The sequence below is a fragment of the Zonotrichia albicollis genome, chromosome 6 (genome assembly GCF_047830755.1).
Source record: "Zonotrichia albicollis isolate bZonAlb1 chromosome 6, bZonAlb1.hap1, whole genome shotgun sequence".
In the NCBI taxonomy this organism is placed as follows: domain Eukaryota; kingdom Metazoa; phylum Chordata; class Aves; order Passeriformes; family Passerellidae; genus Zonotrichia; species Zonotrichia albicollis.
The window spans coordinates 15,425,567-15,447,833 of NC_133824.1; the positions used below are offsets into that span (position 1 = coordinate 15,425,567).

A 22,267-nucleotide genomic window follows, 5' to 3' on the forward strand; every position below is an offset into this window, starting at 1 on the left:
AAGGTAATCTTAAGGCTTCATTCACCTGACCTATTTTTTTCACCATGTATTTTAGGATGAGGTGGTTCTTAAGTACCTGGGTTTCTCCATTGACCAGAATGGGAGTTTAGATTATGTGTCCTTATGAAAGCATCTGTGTTGGATCAGCTGAGTCACACCCTGGCAGTGTGCTGGTGCCTTGCAGTGCTTTAGGGACAACAACTGTTCCATTACAAGGTGGAGAATGAAAGCAGCTGAGAAGGGGGGAGCATCAGTTGAGAATGTGAACATGCATTAAGGTGGTACATTCTTGACATGCGTCAGAAACAGTGTGGCCAAGCAGGACCAAAACAATGATTGTCCCCTTCTCAGCACTCACACCTCAAATCCTGTGTTCACTTTTGGGATCCCTCACTGCAAGAAAGACATTGAAGTACTGGAGCATGTCCAGAGAAGGGCAACAGAGCTGGTAAAGGACCTGGAGCACAGCTCTGATGAGAAGCAGCTGACAGAGCTGGGGATGTGTAGCCTGGAGAAGGACCTATGGGGGAGGACCTTCTCTTTCCCTACAAGTACCTGGAAGGGGACTGCAGCAAGGTGGGGATCAGTTTCCTCTCAATTCACAAAAGACAGGATGAGAGGAAATGGCCTCAAGTTGTATCAGGCCAGGTTTAGATTGAACATGAGGAAAAAATATTCTTCACTCAGAGGGTGACCAGGCATTGGAACAGCCTGCCCAGGGAAGTGGTGGAATTACCATACCTTAAAGTGTACAAAAACCACATAGATGTGACACTTGGGAACACGGTTTAGTGGTGAACCTAGCAGTGCAGTTTGCAGGTGAAAAATTCCTCACTGAACAGGAGAATTATTTTTAACAAAGCCCCAAAGCTGTAATGGCTTAGGTGAGGAGGAGAAGGTCTCAAGCCAGAAGTGTCCCACACATAGAAGGAATAATACAGGGGGTTTGCTTTGAGACCAGATGGCTGAGTGCAAAGCTGAAATGTGGGAATGCTAGCACAGCCCTGACATGAAGGAATGGTGCAGTGAAATACACAATCTTTGTTTTAATAGATCATATCCAAGATGCTATTCCTGGAGACAACTGCTGTAGGTCAAACATTTATCAGAGATGGCCTAATCAATAGTGTCAATTAAAACTGCAAGGAGGGAGAGAACAAAGAGAGTTGAGATCAGAGAGAAGATGATCGATGACCGCTTGAGAGAGCAGCAGTGCTTCTGAAACAAGAAATCCAGGGGGGAAACTACAGAGGAGACTCCACATTGAATAAAGCACTCTTTTACAAGCTTTTGCCATGATGTTTCAGCAGCATAAGGATGAGCCAGTCCAGATGCATAAGGACAATCGGAGGAAGATCCAAGACCACGTGCATCATCCCAGGTAGGACAGAAGCCAGGTAACTGTGCTAACACAATGCTTGCCAAGTTGCCAGGCACATTAGCTAGAGCACCATGTTGAGCTAATGAGGCTGGAGAGCTTTTTGCTTGCATCCCACCAGCTTGGGGTGCACACAACTGCATAACTGTGTCCTGTGACCCAATTTAGCTTGTGTGTCAAGACTGACATGGTCTTGAACTCTTTGAACTCACTTTGGCAGAGTGCCTTACAAAAGGCAGAGTTGCTTCTTGGAAGAAACATGTTGGTGTTGGGTTATCACTGTGCTAGGGTGCCCAAGGTAAATAACATCTGGGGTAAGGTCTGAGCATCTGCAAGTGCCAGACTTGGTCCAACAGTTCCGTGTGATTCCCTTTGACTTTTCTCTCCACTTTGTTTCTGGTCATCCTATGACTGTTTTCACCTGTCTGTACAAATATTCCTTAGCTGGCCACAGGATAGTCAGGATAAAGCTGGGGATGTCTAGCAAATTGAATTCAAAAGAAGTTTTCATTCTATTCTACGGTTGAATCCCCCTCTGCCTGTCCCTCTCCTCTTAGCCCAGATCCCCACCACTGAGGGTGGTAGTGCTGCCCTGTTCTCTCCACAGGCATGGTGACAGCAAGCAAGCTCTGCAGCTCATCTAAATAATGTTATGGACAACACTATCACCTCCTGCATCACTTTTGATTCTTGTTATGCAACCATATTTCATGGCTGGCTTTGCTACTGAGCTGTGCTGCACCATGGCCTGAGGGGTTGCTTGAGAAGAATTCTGGGAACCTTGCATGATTTTTGCCCCCACCTGAGGATGGGATGGGAGGTGAAGGGAGTCTGGGAAAAAGAGAACCTGTCATAATCTGGCTTTGAGACTGGGGAAAAGGGGAAACAGAGGGGATTAGCCAAGCCCAGGAGTCTGTATCCTAAGAGAGCAGGGAGCCTGAGGCAGATAGATCAGAGTGTCATTATTTATGAAGACTCACAGATGCAGAATTGGAAATGAGCAAGAGTTCAAAGGGAGATATGGGTTTGTTAGTGCAGCAGCTGGGATGAGAACTGATGGTGCCACAGCAGCACAGGCAGAGCAGTCATCCCTGGCCAGGCACACAGGGCCTCCCTGGGCAGGAAGGGTTGTTCTTCAGGGCCTGTGAACCCTGAGTGCTGGGCTGGGGACTGGGCTCACTTTGTGAGCTTACTCCTAGTTCTGTCACTCTGTTTTATGAGATTGGGCAACTCTCTTTCCATGTGGGTAAACTGAGGCACTGAGCAAGTAAAGCTGACGCTTGGCAAGGAGGTTAAGAGTGTTGGTACTCAAAGTGGATGTAGATTACCATAATGAAACCCAGAGCAAACTAAAAATATGATAAATTTGTGTTCTCCCAAAGCACAAAAGAGCATTATCATTCTCTTTGCATCTCAGTGAATTTCTCCAAAAACCTTCCTCCCCTTTCTTCAAGAGGCCTGCAGATGGAGCAGTCTGTGCTGCTGACCTGGTTGTTCTTCACTCCTGAGAGCTCCAGGGACAGTCTTGCAGGAATCCAAGAGGAGCTCAGAAAAGAGCTGAACTGCAGGTTAGGTACATGGAGCCAAGGGAGCTGGGAACCATCACAGGAAACCCTCAGACCTCAGAGCATTGCAGTGCTCAACCTCTTGCTGAGATTCTCATGCTTGAAGGCTCACAAAACATTTGGAACAAGAAGAAAGGTTTTCTTGTTTGCTTCCTTGAACTTGAAATCCTCTCTAGACTTGTGCTTTCAGCACCTTGGTGCTGTGACAGCAGGAGGAGCTCTGACGGCCACATAACTGCAAGGGAGAAGCTGCTTTGCACACAGGCAAGAGCACTGTCCCTCTCAAACCCTTGGTCTTTTCAATCCTTTGAGTGGTGCTTTGAACATTTCTTATCCCTGAGCTCTCCCTGTCTCCCTTCTCAAGTCCCTCCTTGCAGGTCTTTCTTCCTGTGCTGGAGGACCTATGTTCTCTCAGGGGAAAAAAATACTGGGCTTTTCAGGAGAGTGGGGATGTATCAGTGCCAGAAGGCAGCAAAGGGGTGGATTCACTGTTCAGACAGTCAGGGGAGATGAGGAAACTGCTCCTGAATGTATCCTACCCAGAAGGAGCTGTTGCTGGTGGGCAGGGAAGAGTTCTTGGATTCTACTCTCTGTCATGCCTGTGTGGGGTTTGGGTACCAGTCTGGGTACCAACAGGTGGGTGGGGATATGGCCAGACCATTGCCCCTTTCTTCAGCTGAGGCACTCCTGTTTTCCATGGAAGGAAGGCATGTCAGTCTCAGTCTCTCAGCCCTCTCATTGCTGCCCTTTTATCTGTTCTGACACTTGTCCCTTGCCTATGAGTGTTCTGCTGCTACCTGCAGAACAGAGGGAAGGTGCAGGGACATCATTTTGGACAAGAGCCACCGTTTTCTTTTGCCATCCCAGCTTCACTGCTATTGTCTGAGACACCCTTTCTGTCAGAAACAATGGCTGAACCTGTACTTTGTTCTTGCCCTGGGATAGGGTAGCTGATAGGGTGCCCTATATGGATGGGAGCAAAGGTGTCCCACATCCCAAAAAATCTTCAGGAACTGATCACTCTTAACTACAACTTGCTTTTGTGGAGTTTCTCCTCCTTCACTATCAGCCAGCTGCAAATGTATTCAAAATGTTCTTAAGCAAGTAATCAGCCTTGTTTGCTGCTGTGACTGCACATATGTGCTTCAGCTCTGCTCCTCAGCACCCTGTGGCCTGGGATGACTCTCCATGCTCCTTTCCAGCCCGCTGGCACCACGGCACTGCCTGTCTGTTCTACCTTTATTGTTAGCAGGGCCGGGCTGAACCGTCCAGCCAGGCTCTGTGGAGCTCCGTGCCTGTGACAGGCGGCTGGGATGTCAGAGTACCTTGCCCAGAGGACCAAGGATGACACTTGGGGCTAGTTGCCGGCTCGCTCCAGCAGCCGCAGGACAGCTGAAGGTGAATGTTCGCGGTGTCGCTGCCGGGCTGCTCTCCGCCCTGCTCGGGTTAACCCTGCAGCTCCCAGCTGCCCTCTCGGGCTCCTTGCCGCTTCAGCGGTTATCACAGCAGTGATTTATCATCAGCCCCCCGTGGGAAGATGCCCTTTGAAACCACACATCCAAGAGGCTGTTTTAGCGGACTCCTCAGTCCCATCAGTTCTGACTCAAGTGCCCAATTTTAGGACAGGATTCTTTAGCTTCCTTTAACACATGTGGAGCTTTTCCTGCACAGCATCTTGTCTGGTCTGTGCTGAGAATGTGAGGTCTCAAAATCCTGAGAAAACAGGTAATTTATCCTGGCACTTGCAGAGCCATCTCAGGTGGCTTCCTGCTGTCACTGCAGTCGGTGCTGTCACTCCAGCTCTGTAGGAGAAAGGCCCCTGGGAGACAAGCTGGGGCTGAAAACATAACACTGAGCCTTTGAACTTGTCTCCTCCCCGGGAATGTTCTCAATTCTCCCACAAGAAGAGCCTGCTTTCTGCCTACACTTAGTCAACGTGCCTCTGGGATGGGTCGGAGGTTTCTGTCTTTTCTCCTGATTACCAGAAATAAGTCTGATGTACAGAAGCAGAGCTTGTAATAAGATCAGCACAATTGTCATTTTGGTGCAGACTGTGATGGTTTCAGTAATAGTTGCACGTTTGTATTGCTCTCTCCTTCTGAAACCTTAACTTTCCTGACTTCCTTTGTGCTGCTTGGGTCCTCATTTGCCATTTCTTGCTTTGTTTCCTCTGTTCTGCATAAATCCTGTGGCCAAATTAAGCAGTGTCTGAACAGCAAAGAGAGTCTGTGCATCCTGAACACATTTGACAAAGATGTCATGTTTTCTCATCCGTTATTAACAACTTTGCCTGCTTCAGCTGGCATAATTAGCCTTAAATTAGACACGTACCTTGCAGTGTCTAGACTGCATCTGCCTGTGGAGACAGCAGGTGGCTATGTGGCATCCAGGGTCTCAGTGGAAGTGGCCAAAAGCAAGAGGATGCTGTGGAGCATCGCTGGGGCCCTCCCAGGCAAAGTTTCGCTCAGAGGGAGCTGTGCTGGTGGTGACTGAAGGTGGCCAGGTCCCGGTGGTCTCCTCGCTGGTACGGCTCTGCCAGGCTGCTTCACTTGTAAAATCAGGACGACGGAAAATGTCAACCGTAAATCAGCTGAACTTTCTGCTCTGCCCCGCGGCCCCGGGATAGGGAGGTTCGGGCATTCCGAATTTATTTTTTCTTCCTTCCATCCCTCCTTCCTTCCTTGTCCCGAGTGAGAAGCACTCGGTGAGAGGCGAGCTCTCCCTTCCCGGCCGGGCGGCGCGGCTGGAGCGGGCTCGGCGGTGCGGGCGGGCGGAGCGCGGCTGCGGCCGTGGCGGGGGCGCGGGGGCAGCGCTGCCGCTCCCGGCGGAGCGAGCGAGGGCGGCCGCAGCTCTCCGGCCCCTCCGCCCGCGGAGCCAGCGCCGCGCCTCGGGGCAGGGGCAGCGCCCCCGGCCCGCCATGGAGAGCGGGATGCCGCTGTCGGGCGGGCAGCGAGCGCTGATCCGGGAGAGCTGGCGGCGGCTGAGCGGCAGCCCCGAGCAGCACGGCCTCGTCCTCTTCAGCAGGTGAGCGGCGCGATGCGCCCCCCGCACCCGGCCCCGGCCGCGCCGACCCGTGCGGAAGGGATGGACGGGCTCCGCTCCTCGGGGAAAAACGCTTCCCTGCGCTGGGCACGGCTCCGGCCCGCTCCCGGCCCGGCCCCTGTCCCCTGTCCCCGCCCGCGGCTGGCGGCCCGCGGGGAGCCGCAGGTGCCGTGGGCAGAGGGTGGGGCAGGGCCCGGGGGCTCCGCTCGGCGCTGCCGCCCTGCCGTGCCCGTCCCTCGCCAGGGAGAACTTTGCCAGCCGAGACGGAGAGCGAGAGAGGCGGCGGGGGGGTTCTGTGCGCTCCTGCCGCTGATCCCCCGCCCTGACACCGCCACTCCTGCTCTCCGAGGGGCTGCGAACCAGGGAAGGGCTGTGCGGCCCCAGGAACGGACCTGGCCGCCAGGGAGGGATTCAGTCTCAGGGCAGAAGAAATGGTGTGCCTGATGGAATGGCTGATACCCAGCTTCTTGCCTCTCCCCAGCAGATTAATGTATTAATTATGTGAAGAGAAAAAAGGAAAAATCAATGAAAAGTCGTTTAAAAAGGACAACTGGAAAGTTGATGAGCAGCTTTTGGAGTGAGAGGGATCCAGATCTCCCAGAGCAGGACTAGAGCAGTGACAAGAATGTGGGGGAGAGGGGTGCAGTAGTTTAATGTGCAGGATAAGGAGAAGACAGACGTGTCTTGCCTGAATTACTGGTGGCCAGTTGTATCTACCTGGGTGGCTGCTACTGAGTCCCTTTTGTGCCTGATGCACCCTGGCAAGGGAGATGGGGCAGGGGGCAGGGGGAGAAGACATGGGAGCTGGTGATGGTGCTGGGGATGGGGCATCAGCTGAGTTTGTACATTCCTCCCTTGGTCCAGATGGCTGCTGGATCTTCCCCGATTTGGGAGCTTTTGGGTTCAAGAGCATCAAAAAGTGGGAATGGGAATAGTTGAGATAACAGCCAACTCTTTGAGGAGAAGGTGCAGGCTGGAAGACACTGCAGAGGGTTGGGTGCCAGTTCTCAAGTGCCATAAATATGTGTCTGAGAGCTGGGGTTATGGGCTAGAGAAACAGAAATGTTTTTGTGTATAGGCAATCTGGATTACCCCAACTAAAACTTTCAGAACTTTTGGACCTTTTACAGATGGAGATGGATCAGTAGGTGGGAAGAGAGGCAGAAGCAGGCTGTGGGTGTGCTGCTGATGGGGTGAGTGGCACTTTATATAAAGCTGAGGAAGTAAGAAGATGGGGTGTTCTTTCTTGCTCTTGCAGGCTGTTTGACTTGGATCCTGACCTGCTGCCCCTTTTCCAGTACAACTGCAAGCAGTTTGCCAGCCCTCAGGAATGCCTCTCTGCCCCTGAGTTCCTGGATCACATCAGGAAGGTGAGAGAGGGGCTGTGGCATGGCTGGAGCACAGCCTCCACTGAGGATGAAACCCTTAGGCAACGATTTGGGACTGTGGTGTGTCTGACCACATGGAAGTCTCCTCCTGAGATGGTAACTGCAGGGGTTACCCATACTAGCAGAAGGCCCGGACAAAGTGCCCTACAGCAGTGGGGAGGGAATGAGAATGCAGGTTATGGTGGCTAAGAGGCACCATGCCCTCATCTGAGAGTGGATTGCTTCCTGTGAAAGCTGAAGAATCCTTCTGCTACTGTGGAGGTGCCTCGGGGACCTCACCTGTGTCCAGGTGAGGAGTGAAGCTCCCTGCTCACCCCACGCTGAGCAGGAGCTGGCACAGACCTGGGCAGTGAGCCAGGCCACCCTGGGCCTGCTGCTGTGGAGGGGCTGTTGGTGCAGCTGCAGGGCCAGCAGGCCCACAGCACCTCTCAGAGAGCCTCTGGGGGTGTCCTGCAGGGCACATTCCCCTCCTCCCAAACACAGAAAGGAGCAGTGCTGGGGAGAGGCTCTTGCATGCACAGCACACCTGGTGCAGCACAGACCCTTTGCTGAACCTTGAAGAGGAGCCACACTGGGACAAAGCACAGCCTTGGCTTGCAGATACCTTAATAAACTGCCTGGCTCCATCTTTAAACCACTTTGGTGCTTTACTTGCCTGTCTTTATTCCTTCTTAAGAGGCTGTTTCAGGACTGAGCTCCTCTGATAGCTGCAATCTTTTTGTTATTTTCCAGCCTCTCTTTATTGGCAACGTTAAGATTATTGCCTTGAGCTGAAATAGTTTTTTGCTCTTGTTGGAGATAAATGGCCTGTTGAAATTACAGTGCACAATTCTATCACCTCTTGGCTTTGCCAAGATAACCATGCCCTGGCTTCAATCTCTTCTTCTAATTTGTTGTGTCTGTTCCCTTCATCTTTCATTAAATCTTTTCTGTCCTGTTTCCATTTGACTCTTAATGCTCCTGGGAGACTATGCTATGTGTTTTACCACACCAGGTCAAGAGACCTGGCTGTAGTCCCCATCCCATCTCTTCAAAGTAGCTTGGCTGATCTTAGAACTGGAGTGGCCTTATTCACAACTGCACCATTTTGGCAACTTCTAATTGGAAACTCTGGTCCTGGCAGCTTCTGGGGTTCCCATGCAGTTGTCCTGGGGTCATGGGAGTTCTAATGACTGCATCAGCATTGGGTCTTAACCTGCAACTGCTCTGCTGTGTGGCTGTTTATCCCCTCTGGGACAGGGTGGTCAGCAGTGCTGCTTGCTGTGCAGCCCTGGTGCTGTCCCAGGGAAGGCTGTGGTGTGTGCTGCTGCCAGCCTCACTGGTGGGACACATGGATCACAGCAGAGCAAAGAAAAGCTCAGAGGGCATCTGGCCTGGGAGGGGGTCAGGCTGACAAGAGTGAAGTAGTGGATCAGACACTTTGTTTCCTCTGGGAAGGAAGCTGAACCTTTCTGTAACGCCATTCTGCCTTTCTGCTCCTGCGCTAGGTGATGCTGGTGATTGATGCTGCTGTGAGCCACCTGGAGAACTTGTCCTGCCTGGAAGAGTATCTCTGCAACCTTGGCAAGAAGCACCAGGCAGTTGGTGTGAAGGTTGAGTCTTTCTCGGTGAGGTGTTCTCCCTTGTCTCGCTGTGGCTGTGTTTGCTCACCCCTGCCTGCATTCCTCAGCTGCCCCATCCTTCCTCTGGCTTCAGCTGTCTGGAGAGAGCTGATGGCTCAGGGCAGCCTGTCCAAGGTGCTGATACCAATGTAGTGCCACTGCCCCAGTGAGGGAAACCTTTGAGCTCCCCTTGTTTTCTGCCCTTACCCAGTAAGCCCAGGCAGAAAGGATAGATGGGAGCAAAGCATTTCCACTATTTGAAGAGGGCCATGGTTTAGGACACTGCAGTCTCTCCTGTGCCACAGGGCTGCAGGCTCAGCCTTTGCCCTGGATCCTTTGCATCTGATGCTCTGGGCAAACCTCACCCCACCTGGAAAAGGGAGCATGAACCTCCCCTCTCTGTGTCTGCACTGGGATGGGGTTGCTGCACATCAGCCCCTGCTTCCTCCATGCCAGTAACACCCAAGCATCTTCCATATTAAACCCTTGTTCACTCCTCTCCTGCTGTCAAGCATGGACAGAAATGCAGTGGGAAAGGGTGGGCTGAAGAAAAGCTTTCTAACCCACACCTGGCACGTTCCTATTGCTAGCTTGTGGTCTCTTCAGAGGCAGCAGGGGCCCTTCTGTTTGGGGCAGTGATGCCGCCAGCCCTGACTCAGTGGGAGGGTGCTCCTGCACGGGGCTGCTCCCAGCTCTGTGAGGAGCAGTGCCTGTGGAGAAGCCTGAGGTGCTGAGACATGCCCTAAGCATCCAGCATGGAGTCTGATCCACTCTCCTGACATCAGGGCACGGCTCAGCTCTGCTGCTCCACAGCTGTGCCAAGGGATGGGGCCAGCTACCCGCACCTGGGAGCCACAGAAATGGGATGTGCACCTCTCCCCTGGTGTTACATGTGCAGTGTCAGCCCTTGCTCTCTGACTTCCACTCCACACTCATCCACGGTGAGGGCCAGCACAGGGCAGGGGAAGAGGACGGCATGGGCTGGTTCTGGGCCCCCTCTGATGAGCCAGGGACTGGAGGGGCCTGGTACTGTTGGTGGAAGAGGAGCAGGCGCCCTGCAACTGTAGAAGTCAAAAAAGGTGGCAAAGTGAGACAAGTCACTGAATGTCATCCTCTGGTGCTGAGCTTGACACCTCCTTGTTTGGTTTGCAGACTGTCGGCGAGTCCTTGCTGTACATGCTGGAGAAATGCCTTGGTGCTGCCTTCAGCCCAGAGGTGCAGGAAGCTTGGAGCAAACTCTACAGTGCTGTGGTGAAAGCCATGCAACGTGGCTGGGAGAGCCTTCCAGAAGGGGACTAGGTCCTGCCAGCCATCCCTGTCCCTGACCATGCAGCGGTCCTGAGCACGGGGAGTCTCACACCACACTCGCTGCCTCTCCCACCTCTGTCTTGCTGTGTGCCCCAGCCCATGGCTGCCTCTGCCACTCACACTGCTGCAGGGCTCTCACCTGGTTCCATCCTGCTTCAACACGAGCGTGTGTCTGCCTTTGCTCAGGGCCGGCAGGGCATGTCCCTGCAGAAAGCCTGGCAGTGCCGCAGCACAGGTATGCCACCCTGCCCCAAGTTCCTTCAGGAATGCCAACACCCAGGTACCTACTCTGGGTTTTAGCTTGCTCATCTTCCCTCCTCTTGCTACCACAGGTAGGTGACAGCTGGCACAGGCCTCTTGGGCTTATTTGCCCAAAATCCTATTTGCTGTGCTTTATCTGCCAGGTCTGACATGCTCAGTCCTTCTGTGCTGCTGTACCTGGTTCAGCTGTGGCAGTGACAGATTTGGCTCCATCCAGGTCAAAAGGCAGCAAGAGAGCAAGGCTGGTCACACCGTGTGGCTGTCCTCAAACCTTGCAGAGAGTTTTCCCCCCTCCCTTCATCAATATATCCCTACCAGATGGTTGATCCTGGTGCTTTTTTCTTCCTTGCCTCTGACCTGGATGGGATCCCTGGCTTTTCCCTGTGTCAGGTTGGCCACAACCCAGTAGGTTTCCTAGGAATTCTTCAGGCAATGGTGTCACATTAATCCCAAGGTGAGACTACTTTTGGCAGGGTTGGGCTGCCAGCTGAAAGGCTTTGTGTTGATTTGGCCAGCTGGTTTAACCTTAGAGCCATCTGAAATGCAGCAACAGCAGCAGTAGCAATGTCTGTTTACTGCTTTGTGTTTAGGAAAATAAATTAAATCCAAGGAAAAGATGTCTTTAAAATGAAGGTTGCAATGGTGTCATAGCAACAGCTTCCAGAAATTCTGGCTCTTGGCCAGAGGAAGCAGAGCTGGAATCTTTCTGCCGATGCTGTCAGAATCTGGAGCGCTACCCAGCTGCTCACAGTGCCCATCTGCAGAGTTTCTCACGCTCACAGCAATGAGCAGACAGCATCTGCTAGAAGAAATCCCAGAAAACTGCTGAGAGGCAGCACCTGAAGGCTTTGTGAAGGGGCTGAACTTGAGCACTTTGAGGAAGAGTTCATCTTTATGGGGAAGTCACTGTGGAACAAGCAGAACAATGTTTCTGGCCACTGTTAGCCCCAGACAAGGACATGGAGCAATTATTCAGTTAGAGGCACCCTTTTTTCTGCTTCTTCTTCAGGACAGCAGGATCCCAGTGCTGAGTCTGAGATGGTCCTGTTCTGAAGACACATTCCTCCTGTTCTCAGATGTCCTCCACTCTGGGGCAGGAGAAGGCTGCCTGCTCAATGTAACTGAGGTCTCCTAGGTCCCTGCCATGGAGGGGATGATGGGATGCTCTGTAAGATGGGTCTGTAGTGCCCTGCCATGGGCTACCATCAAAAAGCCCCCCAGCTGTGTTTGGAGGAAAGTTAACAGGTGTTGTGAAGCAGGCAGTGTTCCTTGTCCTCCCCATGGCACCATGTTCTGCCCCTGCAGCCCTGCAGTGTGGTGGTGTCCTGTCCATCCTGGCCCATGACTCTCTCCATCAGCTGAGTCAGGTGGAGTCCTCCCAATTCTTGCACCCAGTAGTGAGGGATGGAGGAGCTGGGGCTTTGATGGCACTGTAGGGGGCACGAGGGTTTGGGAATGTCCTCTTTGCAACCCTGTTATGGGGCATCAGCCTTCAGCATCATGGGACACCTCCTGGCTCCATGTGACAAGTAGGCAGCTCTGTGATGGGTGGGATGTGGGTGTTACTACCCACACCATCCCTGCTCCCTCTAGCTTTCCCAGCTCCTTGACGTCTGCTCTTCTGTGCCACATTTTATGTAACTCCCAAGAGAACTGGTTTGTGTGCCTCTTATACCCAGCTGTACTGTTTATTAAAAAACAACAGTGAGTCTTCGCCTTTTCTGATGCCTTGTGTTTATTTTAATATAAAAGGCCCAAGCAGACCAGAAAAAAAGGATGCCAGAGAGGAGTTTACTGATTTCTTGTTGATTCTAGCTTTGGAGATATTGGTCACTGGGAGCACTTGTGTAGTGCGGCTTGACTGACACGAGAAGGCATCCACCAGCAAAAGCATGTTGGGAGCTTTTGTGCCTGGTAATTGAGTGGGTGAGCAGTGGAGGGGCTAACAGAGACACCCTGCTACTGATTGCTCAGACCCTTCAAGTCTGATAATCTCTAAGGGAATCAGAATTTTAAGCAATCAGCCTAAAAATCCCTTTTCTGTTGTTCAGACACTGCTTTTGTTTTTTGACATAGCAAAGGCTCACCTGTAGCTGGTCACCTGCCACTGGTCACCCAGTGCTGGTCATCAGCAGCAGCAGAGCATGGACTTCATTATGAAGTCCTGTCTGGTTCCATGGAGCATGATCCACCCTGCCATAACTGGATTGCAGTTATTCCAGCAGCCCTGCCCAGGGAGCAGCTGGTGAGGATGAGGAGGTTCTGTCTTCTAGCATGTTCTAGCTTTGACATGATGGGTTTCCAGCCCTGTGAGAGTCGGGCACTTGATGCTGGAAGAATAGTGCCTAGGGTGGGGAAGCCAGGCCAGGGTCTGTAATAGCATCTTCCAAAGGCTGGAAATCCCAGCCCTGGCACAGGAGAGAAGGAAAAACATCCTGAGAGAGCCATGCTGCCCATTTAGGATGGGATTGTTCCACAAGGCAATGTGCGATGGGCTGTGAAGGGCATGGAGGGCAGCAGAGATCTGAATTTAAAGAAATACCCCCTTTGGGTCATTGATAAAGTTAATTTTCCCACTCTTGGTCTCAGGACTGGTGGTGGGAGCCCAAATCTGGCACTGCAGGGTAGGGCCAGCCTGGCAGGCTCCAGCATCACTCCCATCTTTGGCTGCCTGTGCCAGCAGGGAGGTTTGCTAAGCTCCCACAGACTCCCCTTTGCTGTGGCTGCTGCCCAGTGGGGACGGTCCTGTCACTGCCTGTCAGCAGCTGGCACAGTGGGAGACTCCATGCCATTGCTGGGCCTGGCTGTGAGGGATTCTGAGTGCAGGCTGCCCTCAGGGAGCGGGGTGTGAGTGGGTTTCAAGGCACAGTGCAGTGTGACAGGGCTGACACCCTCAGCTGGCCCTGGGGAAGCTGCAGCCGGGGGCCATCACAGCTCCCAGCCAGAGCCGCTGCCCAGCTCCCCAGCACAGCACTGCCCGGTGCTAACTCTGTTTACCTCTCCTTACCAACGTGGGGGATCTCTGTAGGGGCATGCGATGAGTTTTACATTTCCCAGGTGTTCACCCAAAGGGAAGCCCTCCCCACGCCTCCTGCCCAGTGCCATTAACCAGAGTGGCAGGGCTCACTCCAGGGAAGCTGAGGAGGAGCCAGCAGGAGGAACCTGCTGAAACCAGAGGCAAATCATTCAAGTAGGAACTGAGGTAAAAAATAGTGTGTATTTTGGGAGGGAGGAGGGCAGAAAAGAACACTGTTCTCTCAAAATCTAGAGAAGGACTTCCAAAATGGTGTTCACCCCCTTCCCTGGGACTTGCTGGTGGGTAGTTCAGCCTTGGGAACACCTGCTCCATCCTCAGATGGGATGGGTTCCTCCTGCCCCTGACCCTTGCTGTGGTCCCAGAGGGGCTCCAGGCCACCCTTGTGCTACCCTCAAGCAGCATCTGCACCTTTGGTGGTGTTCTGAGCCAGCTCTGCCAATGGAGTGACTGCTGACAGAAGGTGGGCAAGAAAGGCACATGAGTGTCCCAGCCCACCCTCAATGGGGGGATGGTGCCAAGGGCTGTGCCACTCTATCTGGGACACAGTGAGGTGCCCTCCCACTCCTGAAACTGCTGCTTCTGCCCACGTGTTGGGGTTTGTTTTTATGGGGATCATAGTGGGCAGTCTGGAGGTGGGAATGTGTCCAAGCAGTCTCCTTGCCACTGAAGCATGTGCAGGATGTCCCAGGCAGGGTCAAAAGCAGCCCACAGGTGGGAAAAGGCTCCAGTGGCAAGGGTTCCCCCTAAACCAATGCCAGGAAAGATGCATGGCGGCGACGACACCAGGCAGCAGCTGGGTGAAGTCATTTTATTCAAGGCACGGTCATAGCAATAAATCACGAGAAGGTACAGACCTCTGGCACATTCCTGCAGAGGGGCAGCCAAGGGCAATCAGACCAGCAGCCCGAGCTCCCGAGGACACAGTGCCACTAGCAGACACTTGCTTCCACCCTCAGAGAGGCCACGAGCATCCCCGTGCCCTGCCTGGGGCTGCCTCTGGAGCAGGCAGTGAGGGGAGCAGCTGAGCTGTGGGCAGCCACGGGGGCACCTGGGCACGAGGCCACAACCCCCCCAGGGAACTTTTTGGGATTAGAAGGGTGTGTCTGAGCTCAAGGCTCCCCCGAGGCAGCCCCTTTGTGGCTAGGGTGCCACAGCCACCGCCCCAGCGTGCAGGAGCACGGGTGGGACGGGGCCATGGGACTGCCAGCTGGCTGAGCTGAGATCACCAGCCCCACAGGAACGTCCTAAGGGCCCCCTTAATGCTCTCCCTGCTGGGCTGCCTCTTAACCTTCCCCCCCAGCCCAGAGCTGGCACACTACACCTCCTGCCAGCGGCACTGCTAATGCTAACCAGTGCCAAGGAGCATCTGCCTTCACACAACAGCACTTGGCATTCCAGCAGCCCTGGTGCTGGCAGAGCTGTGCCTTCCTCCCTTCCCTCCCTGCACTGCCCTGGGACGATGCAACTCTGGCTGCTCTGAAGCTAGCAGGAGAATCAGGGACAGGAAAATCAGCCCTGAGGCCAAAGCAGGGCTGAGTGAGGAGCCAGCATGCCCAGGTGGGTTATGGTGGGAGAGAAGCTGAGGAGAATGAGGATAAACCTTCATCCCCAGAGGCCACCACAGGTACTCTGGATGAGCTGGAAAACTCCAGGGATGCTGTCTGGGCAGGTAATGGCACATTTATACTAATCACAGCAGGACTCACACTTGAGAGGCAGTGTGGCTACTGGGGGAGCATCCCACAGCTTGTGGACAAGGGCAGGCAGGCAGGATGTGGTGGACCAGGAGGACCTGGAAGTACAGGTCCTGCCAGCCTCCACCTGTCCCCCCCTGTTCTGTTGCATTAGGACAGAACTATTCTGGGTCCCATGGGCAGCCCCAGTGAGAGCATGAGCACGACAGGTGCTGCCAGGGAAGAGGAGTGAAAAGGAGCTGCCCTCAAAGCCATTAAACACACTTGTCTCTTGATCTTCCACTTCTCCTCAAGAGCCCAAGGGCACAGGCATTGTGCAGCAAGATGGGGGGATGGGGTGGGAGGTTGAGGAAGAGTTGGGCTTGCATTTGATGCCTACCTTGGTGCAGGGCTGTTGGTGCTCATGTAGGGGCTCTGGTGGCAGATGTAGGGACACTCACCTCCTCCACCAAAGCACAGGCATGTCAGCAGTCCCTGCTGAAATGGGCAAAGAGGGGCAGGCAGCAGCCTGCAGGCCAGCAGCAGGGGAGGCAGCTGGACAGCTGCCTGAGCAGTGGATGGCTGGGGTGAGATGCAAGGGTTACGGGTGGCTGTCCCCTGCCACTGAGGACCCAGAGGTCAGCGTGGTGGCAGGCACATTCATCTGGGCTGTCTGGGCTGCTTCCTCCTATCAGAGGGGACAGGGCCTCTCTCCTGCCCCCAAAAGCATGGCCTCTCAGAGAGACCCTCTCCCTATTCTGCTGCACCCCCTCTTCCCCACGGTGTGCTGCAAGAGGCAGGTGGGGACAGGGGGGCACTAGGGGGCTCAGCCAGTGCAGGCAACAGGAAGGACCATCAGACCCTCCTGCCACTGCCCATGCAATGGGGTCTCTCCCTCACATCAGTCTTGTCATCCCCTGCCCCATCAGCAAGGTGGCCCCACCAGTGCAAGGAAGGCTCCTCCTGCCCCAGGGCACGTCCTCCGCTCCCAGCACAGTCAGTGTCAGCTGTGGCAGGGATGCTCACTGGTAGCGAGCCTGGCTCTCCATTACGGGGCCACTCCTGTACTCGCCCTCCACGGTCTCCAGCTCTGTCTCGAAGCTCTGCAGCCCCCCATCCTCCCCATCCTCTGCTGGCTCCAGGTGGTTGCCCATGGTGCCATAGGACTGGTGTGCCGGAGAGGCTGCCGGCGTCAGGCTCAGCTCAGGCTCCTGCAGGACAGTGGCCACAAAGAGCTGCCCCGGGGGCAGGGGGCCATCAGAAACCAGGGGAATGAGAGCAGATGGCCACAGCAGGGCTGGGGAGGGGCACTCACATTGGAGTTAGGGGTGGAGGAAACGCTGCTCCGCTCCACGTCATTGAAGGCGCCTTCAGACTGGTCAGACATCTGAGGAGAAGGGCATCATGGTTTGGAGGGCCCAGCTTTGGTAGGGACAGCCAGGTGCTATCTCAGATTCCCCAGGGCAAGCCAGGAGGGGATGCACTGGGGTGAAGGAACAGAGCAGGTGGCTGGCTGTGCTCACCTGGTAGCTTGAGGGTTTCCGTGGCTGCAGCTTCTTCAGGCAGAGGCCAAAGAAGGAGAAGATGATGCAGGAAAGGAGGACCACAAAGGTGAAGAGGGTGACAGGCCGGGTGGGACCTAGAGCACAGAGACACTGGGGTAGCACATAAGCCTCCAAGAACCTGCTGCACATCCAGCTGAGGCCCAGGCTGGTGCCTGCTTTGGGTTTTACAAGCTCTCAACCCCCTTCCCAAAATACAAGCTGACACCTCCTTCATCTGCCAGGTCTTCACACCACCCTTATCACCCTCCATGCCATGCCTAACTCAAGGGTGACACCAGTGGCTCGTCACCCCCAAACATCAGACAGGACCCTCAGCAGTGGCAGGGCACAGCCCCAGGCTCTCCCTACCGAGGCGCAGGACGGAGAAGAAGAGCAGCCAGAACATGCAGAGGATGGGGGCCACCACGACCTGGCTGATGGCGGCGACATGGAGGCGCTGGTTCAGTTTGGTGGGGATGTACACGTAGTAAATGTTGTACCGGTCAACCATGTGCTTGAGCAGCATGTAGAGCAACCCTGGTGGGACGAGAGGAGCCATTTGGATGGAGGGCAGTGGGGACAGCCAGGCCACAGGGAGAGCAGGGCAGGCCCTGGGAACGATGCCCAAGGGTGCCCTCTGTACCATGCAGGAAGCTTGCACTCCCGTGCTGCTGCTGGTGGCTGGGACAGGCTGTTCTTGGCATGGCTGGGACCATGGGCATGGGATCATACTCACCAAAGGGGACGATGATAGGGCAGGTGATGCTGTAGGTCATGACAACAGAGAAGATACAGCAGGTCCAGGCGTACTCTAGTCCAAACTGGAACTGGTAAGCTTGACTCTGGGGCACAACCAACAGAGTAATTGCCACCTCTGTCACTGCAAAGCCTGCACTTGCAGCCTGGCCCACAGGACTGCCTCACCCCCACTAGTCCCCAAGAGGCCTGAAGAAGTCCCCACAAGCATCCCCACAGAACCATGACAGCCTGAGTTTGCATCTCTGCTGTGCTGGGGTCACGAAGGCTCCCGGGTGACCAGAGCCACATACCCGCTTGACATGGAGTCGCTCAGGCTCGGACTTGGCGAAGCAGAGGCGAGCAGTGTAGACAAGGAGGCCTGGGATGCGCAGCAGCTCCATGGCCGTCCCAATCAGGCTGGAGGTCACCACATAGTTGACGAAGAAGGCGCCATTGTCTGGGAGGAAAACGCACCTGCCCCAGGGACAGAGAGGTGACACAGTGAGAGAATGCTCATGCAGGAGCTGCAAGAGCTGCTGGTGGTGGACAACAGGTGCTCCCGCTTGCCTGGGAAGTTTGGGAGCTTCCTGCTACTCACTGGAACTTGACTTCAGCCTCATCCAGAAAGTGGGTGTCGAAGAGCCAGCGGAAAAACAGGTCCAGGCTGGAGGGGACACAAGAGGAGCAGCTCAGACAGAGGGGGAGCTACAGAGCAATGTGAGAGACACCCAGCAGGCATGTGCTTTTTTCCCCTGTCCTGAGTGGGCAAAACCCTCTGCACCCTACACTGCCAGGGCAGCCCCTTCTGCCACACAAGACCACTGTGGAGTGTGTGCTCGCCTCCTGGATGGCTGCCAGGATTACTGTAGCTTGAGCTATGCAGGACCTGACCGGGTCATTTTAGGGTCTGCTGATCTGAAGTAGCAGCTGATCACTGCCACCAGCCCCCTTGGGTCAGCTGTCACAGCCTGGTAAGCTGCTCTGCTCCACTCCTCTGCAGGGAAGGTTTCCATCTGTGACCATGTATGAGTGGCTCAGCACTGCTAAAGGAGTGTTTTCCTCCCCAGAGATCGCTGTGTTTCGGTGGCCATGGGATCTTAGCCCTTTGGGGCTGGATTGCAGGGGTGAGGGGCCTAGGTGTGATCCTGGCAGCTCAGGAGCAGGGAGAGCAGCATGGCAGGGTGTCTGTACCTGCTCAGACCCAGCGAGGGCAGGATGATAACCATGAACACCAGGAAGAAGAAGCACTTGTGCATGGTGATCTGATTTTCACTTGACCTGCAGAGAGGGAAGACAAGAAAAGAACATTGCACTTTTCTGGGAAAGAGCAGAAGGTGGGGTGAGAGGCTGGGCTTGAACTTGCTTTTCACCAAGGAGTTACTCCCTGCTTCACAAAGCTGTGTGCATTTGGTCTGTACATCCACTGGGGCCTTGCAAAGACTCTCCCAGGCTAGGGTGTGTCACCATGAGGAATCTGCTGCAGCCTCTCATCTCCTTCATCTTTGCCCTCTCCTACCATCTCTGCTGGTATAGACACCCAATAAGAGGCAGATGTCTAGCTTGAATTCATGACCTGTTTCCCCCAGAAAAAGGAAGGGAGGTGGTGACAAAGCTCCTGCAAGGACTTATCAGATGAGGCACAGGGTTTGGGGCCGATGGAGGGTCAAGACAAAGAGAGCTCCTTGTAGGAGCTGGGCAGTTTCCCCTACTTTAAGCATCTTGAACCCATACCTCCGCCTTGGAGGACTGGAAGCATGCCGGGGATGGCCCTGCTGCTGCCAGTCCACCATCACACCGTCCCTCTTACAAACTTCTTCCATCTTTAAGATCCATCTTAAAACCAACTGACTTTGTCAGTAGCCTGAAAGTGTTGAGGACTTTGGGAAGCAAATGGCTCCTTTGTGCATGGACCCAGGGGGCTCTGCTCCACAGTGGGGGTCTGCTTCTGCTGCTCACTGCCTGCCTCCCTGCCTGCCTCCCCTTCCACTGCAGTTCCTCCCATCTGTGGCAGCCCTTGGGGGCTGTGGGGGCCAGCCCCATTACCTTGTCCAGTGAGACTCGAAGAATGCTGAGTAGTAGACAAGGAAGGGCAGGAAGACAGAGAAGGCCCAGAGCAGCAGCGTGGGGAAAAACTGGGTGATGATGGGGTTCTGCAGGAAGAGAGAGGCCAAACACCCCCTCAGCAACCCACCACAGCACAGCCAGGCTGGACATTGCACACAATGGTCTGCGCAGCAGGTGGGCTGGAGCACCCCCTCCCTGAGCAGGGGCATTTGTTTCAGGAAATAAGAACTTGAGACCAGCCAAGGGCACCACAGACACGTTCTGAGCCCCAGTGCCCACCCAAAAGCTCACAGGTCAATGAGCAAGAAGGGGCTGTGCTGCTGGCAGCTCCTGACATCTCCTGAGCTCTTTCCAAACCTTTCTTTTTGAATAGACAGCAACCTGCCTGCCTCCATGGAAGCACCAGCACCAAAGCCCAGCTGCTGCCCCAGGGCTCTGCCACTGGAAACACAATGAGAAGGGGATGGATAGCAAGCACAGACATGATCTCATCAATGACTTTGTTTCCCATCAATGCCCATCCTGGTGATGGCTCATCTTAGGACAGTGTAGAGCTAGTGCCCTTCACCTGTCACAGATAAGCCTGGAAATTACAAACTTGCAGGAAAATTGGCATGGGTTAGGGACTACCTTGAGGCTCTCCACAGGGTGTGTGACATTGAACATGTCCATAGTGTTGACAATGATGGCTGGCGTTGTGAGGAAGAAAAGAAGCAGGAACAGGCAGATATTAAGCAGAATGAATCGCACCCACCACGATGTGCCACGGACTGATAAATTCTCCCTGTAAGAGGAAAACATAACTTGAACATGATGAGGAAAAAATGCCCTGTGTCCTGGGCTTCCCATCATAGCTTCATGAAGCTCTGCCTCCTGCTATCTGCGCCAACCATCCTGGCAGACATTGTTCTGAGCTCGCCCTCTTCCCCTCCCCATGCTGCTTTGCTGTCATATGCAGAGCCCCCCAAACCAGAGAATAGGCACAGTGGAGCCTTGTACCATCAGGTGGCTTTGGAACCAGGCCAGACAAATCACAGTCCGGCAATCACCCCTAATCTCAGCTGGCTGGGCCCTGCCACCTTTGGGAGGATCACCCCAATTGCTCCTGCTGACTTCTGCTATGGCAATAGGAGGGATTTTCAGCCCCCATCACCCTTGGAAAGCATACTACGGAAATAGACACAGGTTTCCTACAGCTATACGGGCTCCCTATAGCTATGGGCATAGGCTCCTTACAGCTATGTACATGGGCTCCTTATAGGTATGGACATGGGCTTCCTCATATCTGCTTGTTCCCCCTGCCTCCCTCCCTCCCTCCTGCCGTGGGGGTTCACCAGATGATATCACTGGGTGAAGGGGCATAGCGAACACCCCAGTGGTGTGACTTGACCACGGTGGTGACAGAGGACTGCTGGGGGTGCTTGCGGCAGCGGATGTGGCTGTAGTCCTTCAAAATCCTGCAGGAAGAGGGAGCCAGGGGTCAGGTCTCACTTCTTGTGAGACGCTTCCCACAGCCTTAACAGGGCAGGACACGCTGCAGATGGCAGAGGCAAAGAAGAGACAGACCCACTGCCTGGCTTCGGTGGGAAAAGCTGGCAAGGTGCCCCAGCTCCCTGGCAGTGGTGGCCAACAGGCTGAGGGACATCCCCATGGCCTGTGCATGAGGGGCACTCACACAGCTGTCATCCGCTCGTCCTGGAAGGTGACGAAGGCCATATCAAGCCGCTTGAGTGTGATGCGGTTGCGCTCCGCATTGAACTCATCTGTGAGTTTCTCCTCCAGCTCCCCGTAATACTGCTCAGCATCCACCTGTGGGAGCAGCCAGGGCTGTGCTGTGCACGGGGCTGGGGCAGGGGCAAGCTGCCATGCTCTGCCTTGCCCGTGGTGCAGGTGTGCTGCCTGCAGCCCTGCCTGCAGCCTCCCACCTCATCAAAGCCACAGAAGCGGCAGCAGAAGATGCGGGCGCAGGGGTGAGTTTTGATCATGATCTTCCCCTCCTTCTGTGCCTTGGTGGTGAAATAAAGCCGCCCCTTCATTGCTTTGCGCCTGCCAGGAAGCCGATAGCAAAGGTCATGTGGGGAGCATCAGAGAGACAAACATAAAGCCAGACTGGGTGCCTTGGTGTGGTGGGCAGGAGCAGCACACCCTCCCAGAGAGGCCACAAGGACGTGCATGCACTCACCTCTCTGCATCCAGCTTCATCAGCTTGCGCACGTCAAAGCAGAACTGGACATTGGTGACGGTGCAGCTGGGATAAGCCTCGCTGCAAGCACAGGGACATGGTGGCACCAGCAGCCAGGGGACAGGGACACTCCCTGCCACCTGCCTGCCACTCACCCAGCAAGGCTGTGGCACATGGCTACTCACTGGAAATGCTTGATGATAAGTGAAGGGTCTGTGATCTCCTTGGGGATGTGGGTAACCATCAGTGTCCGGGCGACCTTGGGGAAGAGAAGAGGCAAAGGGATCTGCAGGATGGAGCTGCAAGATATAATGCTGCCATCCTGTCCACCCCGCAGCGAGCTGGACCACCAGCTGCCACCCCAGAGGCAAGTCAGCACAGATCTCCTCAATGCCCAGTCCCAAACCCTGAGGGCACAGCCAGACAATGCCATATCCCAGACAGATGGATACAGCAGGACTTTAGTCTCAAGATACAAGACAAGAG

At 54.6% G+C, this 22,267-nt stretch overlaps 2 protein-coding genes across 7 annotated transcripts in view; one reads left to right on the top strand and one right to left on the bottom strand.

Moving 5' to 3' along the window:
• The first annotated feature begins 1,014 nt into the window (after positions 1-1,014).
• On the top strand, positions 1,015-12,257 carry NGB (neuroglobin). 2 transcript variants are annotated; one of them, XM_026792307.2, is made up of 4 exons: positions 1,015-1,381; positions 7,244-7,355; positions 8,861-8,980; positions 10,127-12,257. In XM_026792307.2, exons 1-4 carry the CDS (start codon positions 1,296-1,298, stop codon positions 10,271-10,273), a joined length of 465 nt encoding a protein of 154 aa, XP_026648108.2. In that variant the 5' UTR covers positions 1,015-1,295; the 3' UTR covers positions 10,274-12,257. The 2 variants fall into 2 exon arrangements, with proteins under 2 accessions (XP_026648108.2, XP_005479824.2); XM_005479767.4 differs by lacking the exon at positions 1,015-1,381 and adding an exon at positions 5,639-5,967.
• Positions 12,258-14,374: 2,117 nt separating this feature from the next.
• Positions 14,375-22,267, bottom strand: part of TMEM63C (transmembrane protein 63C) — a 35,939-nt gene continuing 28,046 nt past the window's right edge. For all 5 annotated transcript variants that reach the window (XM_074542564.1, XM_074542559.1, XM_074542563.1 and 2 more), the window contains exons 10-24: positions 21,967-22,040; positions 21,782-21,862; positions 21,525-21,645; positions 21,275-21,408; positions 20,934-21,056; positions 20,230-20,383; positions 19,579-19,685; positions 18,727-18,813; positions 18,134-18,199; positions 17,847-18,009; positions 17,534-17,639; positions 17,167-17,334; positions 16,777-16,892; positions 16,569-16,640; positions 14,375-16,488 (exon numbers count right to left, since the gene is read on the bottom strand). In XM_074542564.1, the coding sequence (XP_074398665.1) occupies positions 16,276-16,488; positions 16,569-16,640; positions 16,777-16,892; positions 17,167-17,334; positions 17,534-17,639; positions 17,847-18,009; positions 18,134-18,199; positions 18,727-18,813; positions 19,579-19,685; positions 20,230-20,383; positions 20,934-21,056; positions 21,275-21,408; positions 21,525-21,645; positions 21,782-21,862; positions 21,967-22,040 (1,785 nt within the window). In that variant the 3' untranslated portion in view covers positions 14,375-16,275. The remainder of the gene's footprint in view (positions 16,489-16,568; positions 16,641-16,776; positions 16,893-17,166; positions 17,335-17,533; positions 17,640-17,846; positions 18,010-18,133; positions 18,200-18,726; positions 18,814-19,578; positions 19,686-20,229; positions 20,384-20,933; positions 21,057-21,274; positions 21,409-21,524; positions 21,646-21,781; positions 21,863-21,966; positions 22,041-22,267) is intronic.